The 20,131-nt window shown below is 34.9% G+C and overlaps 1 protein-coding gene across 2 annotated transcripts; it reads right to left on the reverse strand.

Annotated features, from left to right (window-relative positions):
• Positions 1-873: 873 nt before the first annotated feature.
• Positions 874-16,874, reverse strand: LOC113049247 (N-acetyllactosaminide beta-1,3-N-acetylglucosaminyltransferase 3-like). 2 transcript variants are annotated; one of them, XM_026211421.1, is made up of 3 exons: positions 16,816-16,874; positions 16,340-16,486; positions 874-3,528 (listed from the first exon to the last, which is right to left on the reverse strand). In XM_026211421.1, the coding sequence occupies exons 2-3, from the start codon at positions 16,344-16,346 to the stop codon at positions 2,408-2,410; spliced, it is 1,128 nt and encodes a 375-aa protein (XP_026067206.1). In that variant the 5' UTR covers positions 16,347-16,486; positions 16,816-16,874; the 3' UTR covers positions 874-2,407. The 2 variants fall into 2 exon arrangements, with proteins under 2 accessions (XP_026067206.1, XP_026067207.1); XM_026211422.1 differs by lacking the exon at positions 16,816-16,874 and having other exon boundaries at positions 16,335-16,560.
• Positions 16,875-20,131: the final 3,257 nt, after the last annotated feature.

Raw genomic sequence — 20,131 nt, forward strand, 5'->3', positions numbered from 1 at the left:
TATAAAGGGAATTACTGGCATGCAAGAAATACCCTTGTCCTAAGTAGAATACTGCGTTGTATAATATGGGAGGCACTTCCAGTTTGGGGAATTTCCACTCAAAAAGACGAATTACTTCAAAACTCTGGAATAATCTACCTTTATATATATATATATATATATATATATATATATATATATATATAAACGATTGCATGGCACCAGTGTCCCTGAGTATTCTTACTTCTTCCTGGTCCTCTCTTATCCCACTCAGTGATATTAACCCTTTTAACACAAAGGGCTGATAACTCTCATCAATTCTTTCCTCAGTATACACAGCGACTGCAGATTTCTAAGTTTTCACAAACCCCACGCTCTTTGGTTTTGGTTGCTGCTTGCGCTTCAACACCATGCAATCAGCGATCACGTGCCCTTTTTTGTGACATTGAAAACATTCACCCTCCTCTTTATTATGGGGGGGGGACTAAATCTGGAACGTGACGTTTGAGATTGCGAACTGTCAATCTGTAACTTTTCAGGACGTGCAGAAGCAAATACATTCTTGTGGGTTAAAATAAACTCATCTTCAAGTACAGCTGCATGTGACAAAGTAGTCACCTGTTCAATAACTACTAATCATACTAATCATTGACTACTAAGCGTTCAGATAAGCATCCCTTAAATTCCTCTAGCAATATCAACTCCCTTAAGGAGTAAAAATCACTCACTTTACTGGCAGCGCACCATTTATCAAACAACACTCCCTTCTCCCTAGCAAATTCCACAAATGTTGGTGTAGGACTCTTTTTGTATTTCCTAAAACGTTAATGCTCACTTCATGAACAAAAGCCTGCCCACCCATGGAATTAGGAAACAAACAGAGAACTTGCTTTGCTTTGTGTAAATTTAATTTGCACAGTTGGATGCTCTTATGTTCATGCATACTGAAAATTAAGACTTGTTTCAACAACAGGAAAAAAGACATGTCAGACAAACAGCCTATAAAAATATCCCACACTAATACAGAAACATAACATTGTGTAGTAAGCATAGGAAAACCCTGACAAAACTGCATTATTTGCTTTAATATTATTTGCTTTCCTAAGATTTAGTTTTTGCTAGGTTAAATCACCAAACAGCAGCAAAAAGTCCACTAACAATAAGATGGAAATCCCCAGATTTACAATCTACCTCAGTGTTATAAACATGTTCAGTCTCCAGAGATAAAAAATACAGGTTCCCGGAAACTGACTGAACTGAATTTAAATAACATGACAAATAAACATTACTGACATTAAATCTAGCCAAGGGATTGTTCACCAAAAAAAAAAAACAATCGCATACAGGTTTGGAACAACATGAGGGTGAGTGAATAATGACATCATTTTTATTTTTCGGACACCTATAACTTTAAGTATTATAACTACATCTCAGTTTTATAAATAAGCTGACTGGCAAAGCTATAGCAGCGTTGAGGTACTGGAGTTATGTAAGAGTGAACTGCTCTGAGTGAGGGTCGTACTACAGTGGATAAAACAGCAAAGCAAACAAAGTCGCATCTACACAACCAACACCATGAGTAGATGTACATTATACCACATTTTATTATTATTTAACCTTTGAAGGCCGTATTTGGTATTACTAATACCAACTGTTCCAGACAATTGAGTTTAAAATATAGTATTTCAATATAATTTAGATTCTAAAGCACATTGACGTTTACAGTCTGGAGAAATGTAGGTCAGAACAGCAGTATTCATTTTCTCCTCAAAACAAAGTAAGTTAAATGTAAAATGCAGAAATATGCCAAGACGCATAAGTATCCTTCAATTATTTGTAATTTGTTACAATATGGCACCGTACACCTTGTACACTTGCTTTTTCAGCAATCATTTTGCATAGAGAATCCAAATTCATTCTTATATATTGCACATCTCAGACAAAAAAGTTACAAATGCTATTGGTGAAGTGGTACACTTTTAAAAGATACTAATATGTAGCATTTACAGTAAGACACTAATATCCACCCTTTAGGGGTAAATAAAGTACAAAAGTATACCTTTTGGAAAGGTACTGCCCCAGTGACAACTTTTCAGTGACAATCTTTTTGTCTCAGAGTGCATTTAATTCCCCTGATAAAATTCGATTTTAAAGAGAATATAGATGTTTCTATACATCTATATACTGAGAAGCACTTTCAGGTTGCTTAAAAACAAGCATAAAGACCACGAAGACTATAATCACAATTTCTGAGAAAGGAATCAACCACCCTTTATGGCTGAAGTGCAATAGACCACTATTTTACATTTTTAAAAGGCAATCATTTTGCCATGTTTTAGAATGTTTTAAAAAAGTATTGCATTGTCCAGCAAGCTATTATGTTTCCCTTTTAAAGTAATCACACTCCCTGTTAATAAACTCCCTTTCTTTATAAGGATTTTGTGCTTCCACATTGCAAACGTGGGTTTTGTATTTCATTCCACATGACAAAAATCATGTGCGGCAGAAATCTGTGGACTAAAATGATTTCTCTGTAATAGCAAGGGTGAAATTTGTCTACGTTTGCAGCAGGGATATGCAGACCAGCAGTCCTTACACCAAGGTGGGATGTAGGTTTGAGGCCAGCCTTTTGCAAACACATGCCCATGTAAACATCATCAATGGGCAGCAGATATATAGAACGAGACATGCTGTAGATTGTTTTGGCCGTGAAGCCTGAGAGAAGAAAGCCTCCTCCGCCACAGTACGGAGGATAGCTTTCAGACTCCTGAACCTGCACCGGGATATAGTATTTACTTGAAGGATGTCTGATAGGACCTACGTTCTGGATGAGGTGCCCTGTAAAGAGATGTTTACTTCCATCATTGCCCGTCTGACCTTGAAGATACTCAACCATGTTAAACGTATTAGCAAAAATGTCATCGTCTCCATTTAAAAGAAATCTGGTGTGTGGGCACCATCTTTCCATCCACTCTAAGAAAAGGATCTGCTTCAGTGTGAGGTTAAAGAAAGAATCATTGAAGTCCCACTGTAAAATGTCCTTGTTCTCACTGTTCTCCAGCTTCAGTAGTTTATTCAACCTTTGCTTCTCAAAGCCAGTTCCACTTGTTCCGATAATGAAGACTCTCCGGATCCACACACCTTTGTGCAATCTTTCTTTAGCCCATGTTTTCCGCAGAACTTCTCGTCGATCGTAATTCTCTGGAGAACTCTTGATGACCAGCAGAAGGAAGACATTTGCAGAGTTTTGCGGTCCGCCACACTTATTAGGCAGGTCAAGAAGCATGGGAAAACTCCTACAGTGTTGGTAAAGCAGGAAGTCTTTAATATGATTTGGCAGAGTAGAAAATCCATTCACATCATAAGCAGACATATTCTGCTGACAATCCGGATACACAGGCTGGATGGTTTCGTATCTGGGGAAACTGTCTTTGCTCTTCAGTGTCACTTCACTTTCAAAACTGTTTTTGTTCATGATAATGACAAGGCATACAACACCTGTCAGAAGTAGCACTATCATCTGAAAGATTTTCCTTCTCATCTTTGCACCTGTTTAAAAACAGAGAGACAATAGATTTTAATATTTCTCAAATACAGAAGTGTTTGAAGTTTGCCAAGAACTTTACAACATGAATCAGAGTACAAAACAAATTTGGGAAAATAATTACTAAATAATTTGAACTAATACTCAAATTTAAAACAAAAGTGCATGTATGTGTGTTTGTTATAGAACATTCAGCAGATGTTGACACTGGGGACAGGGGGGTCATGACCCTTGCATTTTTGAAAAGACAGCAATCAACCCCCGCACTTTTTATAAGGGAAAATTATGGCATTATTTTACTGGAACATGTAGAGCGCATCTTTGGAATTAAGAGCTTTTATTATATAAAACCTATAGAAATGGAACATAGATTTTTTTTATTTAACATTCTTACAACTTCACTGAACTCCTTTTAATAATAGTTTAAAAGTTACAAAGTTCTTTTTTAAAGAAATATTGAAGGCTATGATATGGTTCATTTTAGACAAATAAAGCAAACATTGAAAAGAAACCGAAGTATGTCCATGGGTTTGCTCACTGAATTTTGCCATCAACTGATCAGTGTTCATAAAATGCTCAGAAATCAGTGAATTTCTCAAACTTCATGATGTTGTGGATAGGGTTGGGTATTGTTTGAATTGAATCCATTTAGATTCTTATTCTGCTTATTGATTTCAATTCTTATCGATCCCAGTTTAGATTCTAAAAAGTAAAAAAGTAAAACATTTTAACCTGTGTTCATTTAGCCTACTTATTGATCATTTATTTGTTTGCAAAAATAAAAATAAATAAATAAATAAAATCAAATATTTTCACATTTATATATTTCCTTGACCAGTTTTTAGCCTTTAGTACACAGTAAAAAAACGTTGGGTTGTTTTTTAACCTAACCGTTGGGTTCCACATATTGGGTCAATGTATCAATTTGTTGGGTAATTATTTTTTCGTCGTTGGGTTATTTTTAGTTACAACCCAGCTGTTGGGTTAAATATGTTTCCCTCTTCACTCCAGTTCAAATTTTAATGGTCCAGTCAGCGACTCAGCAGCCTGCATGATTACGAGGTAATTAACTGTTGTAAATAATTGTATGATATAATTGTGATATCATTAAGTAATGTGTACTGATACGTTTATTGTAATTTTTTATGCTTTAAAAAAGTTTTAATTCCCTTTAGTCCATTTTTCCCCCCAGACAATCAGATCAATGGTACATGAATGCTGTTCCTGTTTGTTCGCTAGTATTAATACATAAAAAGATTAGCTGCAAAACCGTTTAGATAAGTAGTTCTTAACGTTAATAAAAATGTATGGTGAAATGTGAAAGTTTGACTAAATTATTAGAATCAAGCTAAAAAAAGCCGCACGGACCATTTATCGGATCGGACCAGTGAATGAAGCTGCTCGAGCTAAGCTCACACATCAGTCATGCAACAGACAACAGACTCCATGAGAATCGTTTGAATGAACCTGCAATTTTCTGTTATAAAAGTTCTATACCCAGACGAAAGTAAAGAGCGCAATCATGAGGCAATCCGCTTTTCAGCGGAAATTTTATACCAGTTCCCCAAATTTACATAACGTTAATGTTACTCCTACAACAAACCTTTAAGAGAGGAGCGTAAAAAAGAAATATTTGTCATAGTGCACCAGCACTAATTAATTGTACAGTAAAAGTAATAATAATTGCAGCCATTTCTCTTTTATGAAGATAGACTGATTTACATGTTTTTTAAATGTGTTGTACTAAATGTGTTTATACTTATGTTTTAGACAGTGGACTTTTTCGTGAAGGAAAATTTGCAACAAGAGAACCTCTGCCTGTTAATTGAAACATTTCAAGGTTACAGTGCCCTGTGTAGTCAAGTCACATTTATGTCTTTTGTATAAGATACTTGTTGTACAATACAAATAGTTCCAAGAAGATATTTTGAAAAAAAAAAATAAAAAATGATGACAGAATTTTCATTTTTGGGTGAATTATCACTTTAACCAATTTAAATTCGCTATAGCTTTTAACTCATTTAAATTCACTCATTTGTAAAGTGAGTGTATCAATGAAATATCATGACAATGCATGTTACTTTTTTTTTGTTCTTTTAAGGTTGGCACTAATATAGTGCTGTACTTGAATCACAAGACAATCCAGAATCCACATGTCCTGGTGCTTGGTGACAAGGAAAACTCCTCCCAAGTTTTTATTATTTTAAACGGGGAGGCGACGGAACAGAAGACAATGCTACAAGCAGTCGATCTGTGTTTCAAACTTTTCTTTGTATATGACATCTACTACCCAAAGCCCTCTGCTCCCATTTTAGAGTTTTTGTAACACACAGTCTTTAATAGTCTCTTCTGCACACTGTCTCTTCCTTAAAAACTTTGTATTTAGTAAAAAAAAAAACCTTTTTATTTCATTGATCATCAGTAGGTCCAGCAGCTAGCATAATATTACTTGATTTTATGTACATTTTATTTGAAAGTGAAGTTGTGACATTTGCCAAGTATGGTGACCCACACTCTGAATTGGTGCTCTGCATTTAACCCATCCAAGTACACGCACACACAGCAGTGAGAAGTAAACACACACCCAGAGTAGTGAGCAGCTATATCCAGCACCCGGGGAGCAACTGGGTGTTCAGTGCCTTGCTCAAGGGCACTTCAGTCATGAGTATTGAGGGTGGAAGAGAGTGCTGTTCATTCACTCCCTCCCACCTACAACTCCTGCCAGCACCGAGACTCAAACCGGCAACCTTCTGGAAACTAGTCCAACTCTCTAACCATTAGGCCACAGCTGTGAACTGTATTGGCACATTTGTGTGTTTTGATATGAATAAGAATTGACACATTTGTACATCTTGAAAATGTCAGTTGTGTTTTTACACATTCTTGTACATTTAAATAAAATATTTCACAATTTATTTGTAAATGTGTTATTTGCATATTAAAATAAAACCTTTAATTTACATCAAAGTAGTTTCGTAATATAGTTGTGTATGTAACTTTTTATACAAATACTGATGTTAATTAATATAAATAATTAACTCAACTTTTGGGTAACTTTTAACCCAACAGGATTTTAACCCAATTCATTGGGTTAAAATAAACCACAGATGGGAAGGTGCTATATCAACCCATAGTTGGGTTACTGGTCGGGTTATTTTTAACCCAACATTTTTTAGTGTGTAGCTAAGTACCAGTAGGCCCAGGTGTGACCCTGGGGCCACGAGAACCTATAACAAGCCAAAAGGTCTTCATGTTTTTACAACTGATTTGCACCCTTTACTCTTAGAATCATCTTTGAGAATTTGATGTGTTGTATTAATTTGATATCTTTGAATTGACTATGTAAATTGGCATAATACATATTTACCTGACTGATAATAAATTGTTATATTTGATTTATTTTGATATTTATGAAATCCTTTTTCAAGTAGATTAATGTGTAGTGGTATTTCCACAAATCTGCATTCAGGACAGATCATACTGAAGCACCAATGGATGAACCATGGGGAACACCATTAGGGATCTTCTGATTTCTGACTGTCACTGGCTTAAGAACGTGTAGCTCTGTAGTTAAAGAGAAAGATACACTTTTTGTTATGAGCTTGCAGGGTGTAGCTCACTTAAAGGTGTTAAAACCACTCTACATCCTCTGAGTAAGTCCAGAACTGATGAGTTTGTGTCAGTGGCTTCACTATCATCCGAGTGTAATTCCTATGTGATACCGGTCACTAATGAATGAATAATTGAAAGTATGGTATTTCCAGAATACTAGGGGTGCTCCGATCACGATCGGCCGATCGTTAATGCGTCTCGTAAGTAAAGCCAGTTATCTAATCAGCCGTTAATTCCATCAGGTGCGTGATTTCACATAGAGCAGCTGTTACTACACAGAGCCGTTGTTAATAGAGAAGATGCGCAAATCCACTTCATTTTCAGCGTTTTTTGGCGCATCTTCTCAGTTAACAACGGCTCTGTGTAGTAACAGCTGCTCTATGTGAAATCACGCACCTGATGGAATTAACAGCTGATTAGAGAACCGGCTTTACTGACGAGACGCATTAACGATCGGCCGATCGGCAGGAGCACCCCTACAGAATACTCAAATATCTAAATTAATAAACAATCGATATCTGTGATCAGCTTTTGATAGAAATATTGCCTAAATGTAATGATCAAGTGAAATTAAAGTCAGATTGAACACAATCTAGATTAAAATGTAAAATGAATCCTGAAAAATTCAGAAGCACAAGTAAAAGACCGAATATGCATTAAACCTTCGGCCACTGGATTCGGCTTTTTGGGCCGGCGGGTGGATTCTTACACCTTTCTTTCTTGGGCAGCATTATGAAAATCTGTTCACATCATTAAGTGGGAGCATGTTAGAATAAGCCGTTGCAAAATTTGATTAGGAGTAAAATAATTAGGAGTGGTTGACTTTTAACTTTTATAAAGAATATATATTTGGATTTGAGACTTAAGTCTTTGCAAATTTAAATATCTTCTTTTTGCACCAAGAGCTTGTAACACTCCAAAGAGAAAGGAACAATTTTAATTGGATATTATGACCCCTTTAACCTGTTTAGTTTTACTAAAATGGTTTAGTGCAACAGATTTCCACGCAATTTTCTAGTAATGTCAACTAATTCAGGTTGAGTGAAAGAAATAACTCGACACAACAGGTACCAAAGTGCCAGGGGGTCCACAAAATAATTTGCTATAAGCTACCCTATTTTCTGGACTGTGAGTCATGTTTTTATCACGAAACATGCTGCGATTTTTTCCAAAGTAAGAATGCATTTAATGTCAAATAATCTAAATGTAGACTTTTAAAAGTAAGCGAGTCAGATGTGTTTTGGTTCGTTTGTGGAGCGTGTCAGAAATATACAAGGAGCATTCTCTTTTTAAAGTAATTTTAAATTTAGAAAAAAAAAAGAAGAAGCTTTTTTTAGATTTGAAAAATGTCCTACTTTTATCTGTATGTCTATAAATGACAAAGTATTGTTTCTGCTGCTAAGGAAATCAATCCTAGTGATCGCGCTGGCGCATAGCTTGCTCACACAACACATTCTGGCAGTGCTAACTTAACACGCTGCCCTCATTATTAAAGTAAATCAGTCAGCCAAACATATTAAAAGTTATTATGCTTAATTTTAATTTGTCTGTTGTACATTAAAGGGTGTCATTACCTGTCTACTTGCTGTTATTCCAAACAATTTTCTCCACATGTGAAGGATGCAGATTTATTTTTATATTTATTTAAGACCTGACTTTAGCATGAAGCCTTAGTTAGCATACAAATGTAATCGCAAAAAATTGGCACTTAAGAATGTGAGATGCACGAGCCCAACGTTAGTGCAGATTCAGATTTGATTCCAATACATTTGTTGAGGCTTGGCGTTTAAAATAAAGGTTGTTTTTTTTGTAGGTTAGTGTATATATATAGAGAATGCACAATGACTTTGCTTTGGAAGTTTAGTTGGCGGAGTAAATAAAACTCACCATTTTGTTTGACGTCATTATTCAATAGGCCTACTCAATATTAATGAAATAAACTCGATATATATACTTAATACTTAATATATACTTAATTTCTAATACCATTCACCATGGAGAGAGCAGAGGTATTAATAGTATTCATAATGTGAACACTATAACAACGCGGAGAGAAGGCACAAGGACTTTGCTTTGGAAGTTTAGTTGGCGGAGAAAATAATACTTGAAGTTTTTTTTGACATCATTTAAAATGCCTACACAATATTAATGAAATATACTCAGCTAATACAAAGTTATGACTGCTGTATTTACACTTCAATATCATACCGGTCTGCACTTGACTGTGCATTTATCTGCTTAGATAATTTGTGAACTATACAACTCACAATGATGTTGTTAAAAAGCCTTATTATCTGCTTTTTTGGAACATCCACACACACACAAAATAAAAAAAATCTTGCTTGCACTTTCTCATTTTACATTTTATTTTATGTGTTGTAAAATAGTCCTTTGCAATTTGTGCCGTAGTATATTCCAAAGGTTCTTCTGAAGGCATAGCCTACTGTAGGTTTTGTGAGAAACAACCCAAAATGGTAAGTTATTAGCCTTAATTTAAGAAAATCTTGTGTTGCAGTTCACGCCCTTTAAACACGGCATGTGTTCTTTTGAGATAAAAGGGGTACCTTAAAAGGATACTCCACCCAAAATAAAAATTAATATAATGACTGCAACGCTTCTTTATTTCAGGCATTAATATGAAGGTAATATGAAAAGAAAATGTCATCAAAACTTTCATGGCCGAAATGTGAGTTTACAGGTATGCTTTAAACACCATAAATTATATAAAATATACATTATTCATTATTCACGAGTTCACATCTACGTATATTAATACCGTAAGTTTATGCGTATTTGGCGTGCTGTCCGGGTGGAGGGCTCCGAGCTCGGGATGTGGCCCGAACCCAGAGTACTCCCCCCGGTTGTGGTAAGAGTAGATGGATCTATAAGTGAGGAGAAATGGGGTGGAGGAGGGATGCTGAAAACTGTCAATGAACAGAGATAGGTTCTGCTGTTATTTATACCTTGTCATGAGTTGATTACTGATTGGTCTCCACTTGTGTTAATCAGGTTAATGAACTGCGACTGTTCCTCCCGAACTTTGTTATAAAACAGCATTTAGTAGATTGAAAAAACACTCTCAAAAAGCATGTGTTGATTTTTTTTTTTACCTAGTTTAAACATGTTTGAAAACTATAACCAGGCTCTCGAACTAAAATTTCAAAACCATAGCACCACTGAAAAAGCACAACCATTTTGCCGAACTATAAACACTATTCCCCTGCTTTAACAAATGAGTCAGATTTAGTTAACTGTTCCTGCAAAACTCTACACACAAATCCCTATATTTCTTAGTGCTTACACCTTGTGGTCATTTAAAAAGCACTAGCATAGCATTCAATATATTTCACTCAAGTCTGCACAGTTTGAGCTCAATTAGCACACAATTACACAAGTGGAAACACTAGAAGTCAAAATTGATCACACACCAATCCAAACCTTCGATGGATAAAGAGCCAAAGTCAGCTTACAATTTTTTTCTCAGTGGCTTTGGTGGATTTCTAAAATCAGGAATTAAAACTAATTAAAACTACTTTTTCAAGCTCCACATTATTTAGTCACTTGTGCACAACATAAGATAAGTTGTGATTGCGTAGTTACATCCCTGCAACTAACTATTCTTTTCTATTTCACAATGATATTGTAATGTGTATTTTTTTTGGGGGGGGGGGGGCGGGTTCAGACCACTTGTAAAACTGTAACTGTGGATCATATCCAGTCTTTTTCAATCAATATCCCACATACAATAATGTATAAATTTGTACTTTTGAAAATGAATATATGGAATACATAAGAAGTGCAGCCTTCTGCATTTCCCTACAGTAACCGTCATCCAAACTATTGTGCAACTTCTTTGTCCAACTTTTGGTGCAGTGTTATATTGACATATCTTGTTTGTGAACAATGACACAAGGACATCAGACATGTGGGAGGATTTTACCCCCGCTGCCTGGCCAAGGCCAGTAAAAGCTGTGATGTTCAAGTTCTTTGGCCTGTTCCAGACCAAAAACGCGATTGGGGCAGAATAATTATTTTTGATTTTGATTGCTGTATTGTACTGTACTCTATGGCCGAAATGTTCGCCGTCGGTGTATGAATGAGTGAGTGTATGGGTGGATGTGAGGCAATTTGTAAAGCGCTTTGGATGACCATGGGGTCTGTTGAAAGCGCTATATAAATGCAGTCCATTTACCATTATACATTAAAGTAAGGCATAAAACATTTGGGGAGTACCACACTTATTAGCCATTTTTGTAGTATTGTTTTGAATTTATCTCATCAGTGTGTAAAACTGTGTTGAAGGGTGTGTGTTTTGACTGTTTGTGTGTCCTATCTGAGAGCAAAGTTTGGTTTTTCAGCAAGATAGATCTGTTTTGAGTGTAGAGCTTCATTTTGACCTGAATATAGGAAGTTTGGGGAATTGAGTTAGAAGTTATGGATTTGTGTTTACTGTTTTAAGAATACGAGGCATAGTTTCAAGGAAAGTTTTAAAGCAATTGAGAAAAACTGTAAACTGAGCAGTGTGTATGTGTGTGTGTGTGTTTTCTTGTTTTTTTTTTCTTCATGTTTGACTTACTGTATTTTATTATGATAAAGAGGCTACATTTTCAACTGTGTGTGCGCATACGTTGCCGCTGCAATCACTTGAATTTTTATGACTTCTTTTAGTCAAAGACAATCCGAATTGTAAAATGCCGAAAAATGAACCGAAACTCAGCTACTCTTTGCACAGTTTTCTTAAATTTTCTTACATGATTCAAGTTAAAATATATTTGAGGTTAATGTTGCAAATGAAAACTGTTCAGCTTTCAGGAAATTACTGTCTGTTTTTATCTTGGTCTATTTCAGGAATGGGCCTAATGCTGCAGCATCAATAGCACCCACCTTAATCCGGCCCTGGCCAAGGACAGTGTAGTCTGTGATGTTATAGAGGTTCTTTGGCCTGTTCCAGAACAAAAACAGGATATAGGGCAGAATACTTAGTTTTTTTTATTGTTGTGTGCAGTATTGTATGGCAGTGCTTTCCAAACCTATCCTAGAGGCACCACTGCCCTGCACCATTTGCGTGTCTCCCTTATCTAACAAACTAAAAATATTGTATTGTATTGTACTGTATTGTAAATATTGTAAAAAATTGTATCCAACAATACAAAATGTGCAGAGCAGGAGGTCCTTCAGGACAGGTTTGGGAACCACTGCTCTACAGTACATTAAATTAAGGAATAAAACGTGTGGGGAGTACCACACTCAATACTGGTTTTTGTAGTATTGTTTTGAATTTATCTCATCAGTGTGTAAAACCGTGTTGAAGTATGTGTGTTTTTCACTGTTTGTGTGTTATATCTTAGAGAAGTTAGTTTTTTTAGCAAGATTGAGTTGTTTTGAGTGAAGAGCTCCATTTTGACCTGAACATAGGAAGTTTGGGGATTTGAGTTAGAAGTAATGGATTCGTGTTTACTGTTTTGAGAATGCGATTCATAGTTTCAAGAAATGTGTTTAAACAATCAAGAAAAACTGTAATAAGTTGTTGTTGATTTAGAAACATGTTTCCAAACCGTTGAATATTGCTAGTATTCTCACTATACTTAACCCACACACAGTTTACATCCTAAGCATTAAGTTTTCTTTATATTTCAAAGGCATGAATTTGGCAGTCATTTTTAATTTAGACAACTTTTTTGCTTCCAATGATGTCCTACCCTTATTTGACTACAAATGAAAGAGTATTAAAAGTGAAAGTGAAAGTGAAAGTGAAAGCCGTGACATTTGCCAAGTATAGTAGCCCATTCTCGGAATTGGAGCTCTGCATTTAACCCATCCAAGTGCACACACACAGCAGTGAGTTTTAAACAACAACCCGGAGAAGTGGACAGCTACATTCAGTGTCTGGAGAGCAACTGGGGGTTCAGTGCCATGCTGAAAGGCACTTCAGCCATGGTTATTGAGGGTGGAAAGGGCTGTTCATTCATTTACTTTAAGCTGCAGGTTATTATTCAAGTTAGTGGTTCTAAATAGAAATAAATAAGCGTTAACAGCACATGACATCGTGAAAAACAGGGGGAAATATTAACAGTTGGTGAAACAACTACAGAAAAATTATAGAACTGTTACCTGATCAACCTTGCTTCCTTCTCACTAGTAGGCCCTCTGCTTTGCAGCACAGAACTATGATATGCTAAGGATAGGATCCCGTGACGCGATTGGTTATTGAATTTGGGATGTAAAAAGAAAATACTCAGCAATGGTGTGTTGATAAATGGATTGGCACATGGTTTGTCTAAAAGCATATTAAAAACACCACATAAACAAATAAACATCATTTAAAAAATGATTTTCACCCCAGGGGGACTTTGCCACTTTTCTAAGAATTTGCCATGGAGTGAGGGGGGAGTAAATGTTAATAGTATTCATAAGGTAAACACTATAAAAACGCGGAGAGAAGGCACAAGGAAAAAAAGAAAAGAGAAATAAAACTTGAAGTTTTGTTTGACATCATTTAAAATGCCTACTTAATATTAATGAAATATACTCAGCTAAGTTATGACTGCTGTATTTACACTTCAATATCCTACCGGTCTGCACTTAACTGTAGGTGCACGTGCACTTTTATAAAATGGCATCAGTGACACGTAGTGTTTCACATAAGGAAATTCATGCCGTTCACCAGTCTCTCTCCCATTGAATATTAACAGAGCTCACGGTGCCACTAATTTTGTAATATGCCCTAAGCCATTAAACGTCACGTTATCTCTGAGCCTTTCGTTTTTCTTAGCATTCTTCTAACCAACATTACTCGTTATGTATATAATAAATAACAAAGGTGTGCTTATTTGCACTCGTGCAGATTTCAATGAAATTGAATCCCCTGAAGCGCATGTGACTGTTATTGACTTGAAAGGCAGATAAACAGTAAACTTCATTCCACCGACCTTCATCATCATCACGTAAATCAAAAATACATAATAAAATAAATAATAAAAAGATTCATAATGCTGTGAAATAGCCTATAACATTTATATTTATATATATATATATATATATATATATATATATATATATATATATATATATATATATATATATATATATATATATATATATATATATATATATATATATATATATATATATATATATATATATATATATATATATATATATATATTCAAAGTACAAACTTGATTAATTAACTCAAGGAACTTTTCTTTTTACTCAAGCAACACTGTTAATGTTTAAATTACTATATTTTGACTCTTTACTTTTTAATTTGAACTATTTAGCAGTTTTAATAAATTCTGTATAAACTATATGTGAGTTTGCTTTGTTCTTATTGCATACAAGGTCTGTTAAAAAATAACACACTTGGCGCAAATTGTGTAATATACTTATGATGAAAAACACATTGGTTGAGTTACAATGAACACAGCATATCTTGTCATTGACTACACAGAAGTGTGAAACAAACACAGCTTGTGCTTTTTTTTAAAATCATTTCTGAGAGTGAATGGCAAGTTGTACTAATGGGCTATTTGGGTTAATTGCATTTTTATTTTGAAACATGCAGTGCTTGTGTTTAGTTAGTATAAATCATAACATAAAGTCGTTACTAGGGCATTGTGCATACACGGTGTACCTTGGACGGTCTGACTTAAAAAGATAGTTCACTCAAAAATGAAAATGTAAAAAAGAGATCATGATTCTCCTACTAGCAGACAACAAAAATAGCATTTAATGTACTAAAGGTTCTGACAAAATGTGAATTATATATATCTCCTGAGACCCTATAGATTGCCTGTTGTGCATTTTAGAATTGTTCTTGCTATTTGGGATATGTAGGACCTAATAAGTATAATACCTAAAATTTGTTTTTGTACAGGAAGTAGTTTTCGCAGAAAAATATGTCCTCATGTGAGGACAGTGGGTCTATCATAATGTGAAATGATGCAAAGCACTTTGGTTCACTTTGCAAGCACAGATGCAAATTGCATGTCATGCATCGCACACGGGATTTTACAGTGCAGCCTTGTGCTCTGCATTCATGCATTTCATTCATAAGTTATGTTATGTCCTCCGTATAGGACATCGGGACTTAATGTCTTTAAAAAAAAAGGAAAAGACATGAATGGAAATGCATAGGCAAAAACAATTTTTTTAAATCACGAATACATTTTTAATGTTCAAGATTTTTTATTTTATTTTTTTTAACCAAACTTTGTATAAAGATCATTCTTAACTATGCTATAACATAATGATTCAATATACTATTTTTCTTTCTGCAAAATGTGTGTTAAATTACAATTAATGGGTTTTCTCATTATATACAATGTATCTATAAACTAAATCTAATTTGCATATTAATGTGTTTTTGGGGCAACATGTAATGAAAAAAGAAGTGTAATAATGGGAGTAATAATTGACAAGATTTTCATAATAATATATAATATTTCATAGAATATTGAAATATAATTTCTTTCTCTATTCATTTGTTATGTCTCCAAAAATGCGTAATAAGCATGCGTCCTCATATGAGGCCACAGGGTCTCAAGAGGATATATATATATATATATATATATATATATATATATATATATATATATATATATATATATAATTATTATTGCAAAATATGTACCTGGTCTGTGGCATTTCATCTTTTTGAAATCAAGTGCAGAAGTTAAGTGACAATATGCAAATGCTACTGGCTGTATCACTGTTTATAGTATACCCACTTTTGCACATAGGCCTACTGAATAGTTCATTTTAAGGTATTTGAAATAGGCTACATTGTTAATTGCAAAGTAAGTTTAATAGTAACTCATTTGCACTGAAATGCATTTTTGAAACTAACCAAAGTCGCCGCAATTCATTGTCGACGTTTTAGTGTTATATATAAAATGTACAGACCTCTTTCGCTCAACTTATATTTCAGACACGAGGATCATACCGAAACATTAAGAATCATATTCAGCTCAAACCCAGACTTACACACAGCTATCTTATTAGCGTTGAGTTTGCAACAGCTTCATTTTCTGAGCGAAATTATCGAAAACCAACAATGTAAACACCCATTTAAACCCATATAAAATTGAAATACTATACTAAAAAGTATTTTCTCCTTCTTGCGGAGAAAAGGTAACAAAGTGACTCGTTTGGTCTGACTCTAAACCAAAACAAGATTAAACCGATGAAAACATCTTACCTTACCGTTCATTAGCGTCTCTGGATATGTTTAGCACAAGTATTTTAGGTTTTGTTCATGTTGAAACGCGGTTGCACAACAACCCACACATCCTGCAGTCACAGTTCAAACTCTCTCGCCCTAATGAAGAAATCCTCGAGTATCCGCTGTCTCTAAAGGAAAAAGCGAAAACAACAAAGATAGACAATAAATAAATAGCGCTTAATAATACCGTTATACGTATACATTCACACACATATAACCTACAGTTAAGAAAAAAAAAATAAGTATAAAAAAATATATATATACAATATTTTATGAACAATTCTGTCTTCTTTCCAACAAATACCAGAAAGAAGCGTTTCAAAAAAAAAAAAAAAAAAAAATAGTAAAAATAAATTGCTCGTGATCATCTGCAGGATGGAAATACTCAAACACTGCAGAGGCACATTTTCTATAAAACATTATTGACAGTATTATGAAATAGGCTACATGCATTTACATGAGGACAGTAAAACAAACTGCAATCATTTGATTTTAGAGCAAAAAATGATTATGGGTGAACATGTCATGCTCGTCTTTGAATAATAATCCTGTTGACAGTAACGTGTAAATCGGCAAAATCTGTGAGGCTTATTTTTAGGTAGAGAGGAAAGAGGATGTAAAACAGGATGTACAATGTGAAGGGACCAATAGACCACCCCCAAAAGTAAGACTGAAACTTTTCTGTTTAAACTGAAAGTCGGTGGAAGAGGTTTTTCAGTATACACTTAATTTTCTGCAGTAAAAGCTCATCATATAATAACTTGCCCACCTTTCTGCTAATCTTCAACATGTTTGCATAGCATACTGTTAGATTATACATACAATTTTGTGGAAGTTGTGGCCTAGTGGTTAGAGAGCTTGACTCCTAACCCTAAGGTTGTGGGTTCAAGTCCCATGCCAGCAATACCACAACTGAGCTGCCCTTGAGCAAGGCACTGAACCCCCAACTGCTCCCCCTGCTTTGTGTGTTTGTGTGCACTTTGGATGGGTTAAATGCAGAGCATGAATTCTGAGTATGGGTCACCATGCTGAATGTCATGTCATTTTTTTTATACCATGCTCTCTGCCTTATGTTTCTGTAAATTTGCCTCTCTGCAATCCCTCATCTCTTCTCACTCCTTTTCTTCTGTCTCACTCCCTCCTCTCTTTTGTTTTCTCTCTCAGTACTTCTCTCTATCTCAATGTCTACACACATGCCCACACATGTATGCGTCTTCAGGAGTTCAGATGTTCAGAGGAGGACTGCCCAAAGTTTATTGAGTTTAGACTGACTAAACTGTATAGTTCAGTTGAGAAAAGGTATCCTTCGCCAAGTGTGCTCCTAATATGTCCAGAAATCCCTAGCCATACTTCCATTTTATATAACATCCAGATGTAATCTACACATTTTGGGCTCTAGAGGTAGCATGAAGGAAAACTCTTGGTTTTCTAGACATTCCTATATGATGTAGTGTACAATTCTTATTGGATAAACCACTGCACCACCCCTTGCAATGCAACTATATAATGAATGGCTCTAATATAAACTTTGAAGAAGTTTGTGAACAGGCAAATTGGCTTCATGTTTATAATTCTTTCCATGCAAGAACTGAGAATAGTCGGGCAACATTGAAAGATAAAGAGCCTAAAAATATTTTTATTTATCAAATGGGGCTTGATTTTTTTCAGGTATTTCTACACACAGGTGAGAAATCATCATTAATGAATTATACTTACTGTCTGTTAAGAAATGGATGGATTTTCATGCCATGAATTTGGACTGTCCTATTTGGCAGAGTGGGTTACGCTCGTCCTGTGTAAGACATACGAGAAGAACAGTATCGGGTTGCAACGACTGTTAATCTGCAGGTTATCCTCACAGTTGTGAAAAGGAGAATAGATGTTTTTTCTAAAATACATTTTTCATTACTTATTTGTAAAAAACGAATGATCGCATCATGAAAGGCTACCTACCTTTGCTACCTATTATCACATAGACATATTCAAAGGTCCTTCCAAGATTGATCTTAAAATGATTTGAGAGATGGTATAGTGAAGTTCTTGCAAGGCACTAAAACAAATAAACGCTAAATTGCAATTCTTCTAATTGTTTATGTATGTCCCTCCCTTGATCTGGACAGGATGGGTGAAACAGCAGTACAGATTCACCTAATGGCTATTTGCCATTCTAAGATCACTTGGATTTAGTGAAGTTTTTAAATGAATCTACTCTTGCTTAGTTCTCTCTGTTAGATCAATGCACTGCTATTTTAAAAACAAAGCCAAAATTAAGATGGTATTGTTAATTAGATGTATGACAATGTATAGAGCAGAAATGTACTGTATTTAGATGATTTGGCTGAATTTTATATGAAAAGTGGGAGCCACAAGATAATTATATTGATGAATCAATAAATAATATAATGTTAAATAGATGTTTTCAAAGGGATAGCTTGCATTACATCTTATCCTTACACGTAGGAAGTTTGTGTCCGTTATCCCTGGGGGACAGCCTGAAATGTGATACTGTACATTGCAGATATTGAGGCTTTAGACAACTAAAATAACTTGTGGTTTGTGATCCGTGAGAACAAGATTGAGTGACTATTTCAAACGGCCATATTCAGCTAATAATAAAAAGAAAAAGAGGAAAAAATAAAAATTCTTGACTGGTTGTCACATGTGAGAATATTTACAAGATTTCAGTCTGAAGTCATAATACAATGCATTATGCTGTTTATAGAAGTATGAAATACAACAGACAGAATAGATTATTATTATTTTCTGCATTCTGCAAAGAAGGAATTGCTTGCTCTATTCTTGCTTTTTAAAATAAAATAAAGAACCGCTATACATATATTGTCAACTGGATGAGATTCCTTCAATTTTGGACAGTTGCACAAGATGACCTTAACACAGATTGCTTTTATGCACTAGTGGTCAAAGCATACAATGTGGTTCTCTTGAGTGTTCTAGAAGAAACCAGATAACTTCTGAGACAGCTCCCAATGGCCGATACAACATGATGAAAGAGACATTATGGCTGTGGAGAACAGGAAAAGCTGATGGGCTGATCAGCTACACCCACTGTAGAGGAATCTGACACTTCTGAGAGGGGCTGGAATGGAAAAAGGCTGAGAAATAATGCAGACATGAAAAATCTGACATGAGAAGTAGATACCACCTCAGATTTTCATTTGTCATATTAAATTGCAACTTGATATTGAATAGTTTTTTGTTTTTAACTAACAACACACTGGTTTCTTTTAATAAGCTCCAGTCCAACCCTATGAAAGAAGTGAACTGTTTGGTTGATTTCTCAGTCAGCTAAAACTTGGACTGGATTTAGCATAGGGAGGAGTTACAATGGAATATATAGAGTGTGTAGACTCTGATGTAAGACAGAGCTTCTTGTAAAGCTGATAAACACTTTCCAGGATTCTTATATAACAAACAATTTATTGTCAAAATCAAGTTCCTTATAGCATAATGTATTTTTCAAGTTTTCTCATTGAAGGGAAAAAACATGTATTAGTTCAATTACCATAATAAATCAAAATTAACTTCAATTACATTTGAAACATGATTTCTTTTTTATAATTTTGTCAAACAGCATATCTTTTGTCTACATAGTTTAAATGTTAATGCTTTCATTCAAGACTAGGGATGGGTACCAAACCAATTATTAATTGAAAGTTGGAAAAAAAAGTGAAAAAAAAAAGGGCCCTGGGGCTAAATTCTGAAAGACCGGAGTGTAGATAAGCTCTGAAGTTAACGGTTCTGCTGTCGGTACT

The sequence above is a fragment of the Carassius auratus genome, chromosome 30 (genome assembly GCF_003368295.1).
Source record: "Carassius auratus strain Wakin chromosome 30, ASM336829v1, whole genome shotgun sequence".
Classification (NCBI taxonomy): Eukaryota; Metazoa; Chordata; class Actinopteri; order Cypriniformes; family Cyprinidae; genus Carassius; species Carassius auratus.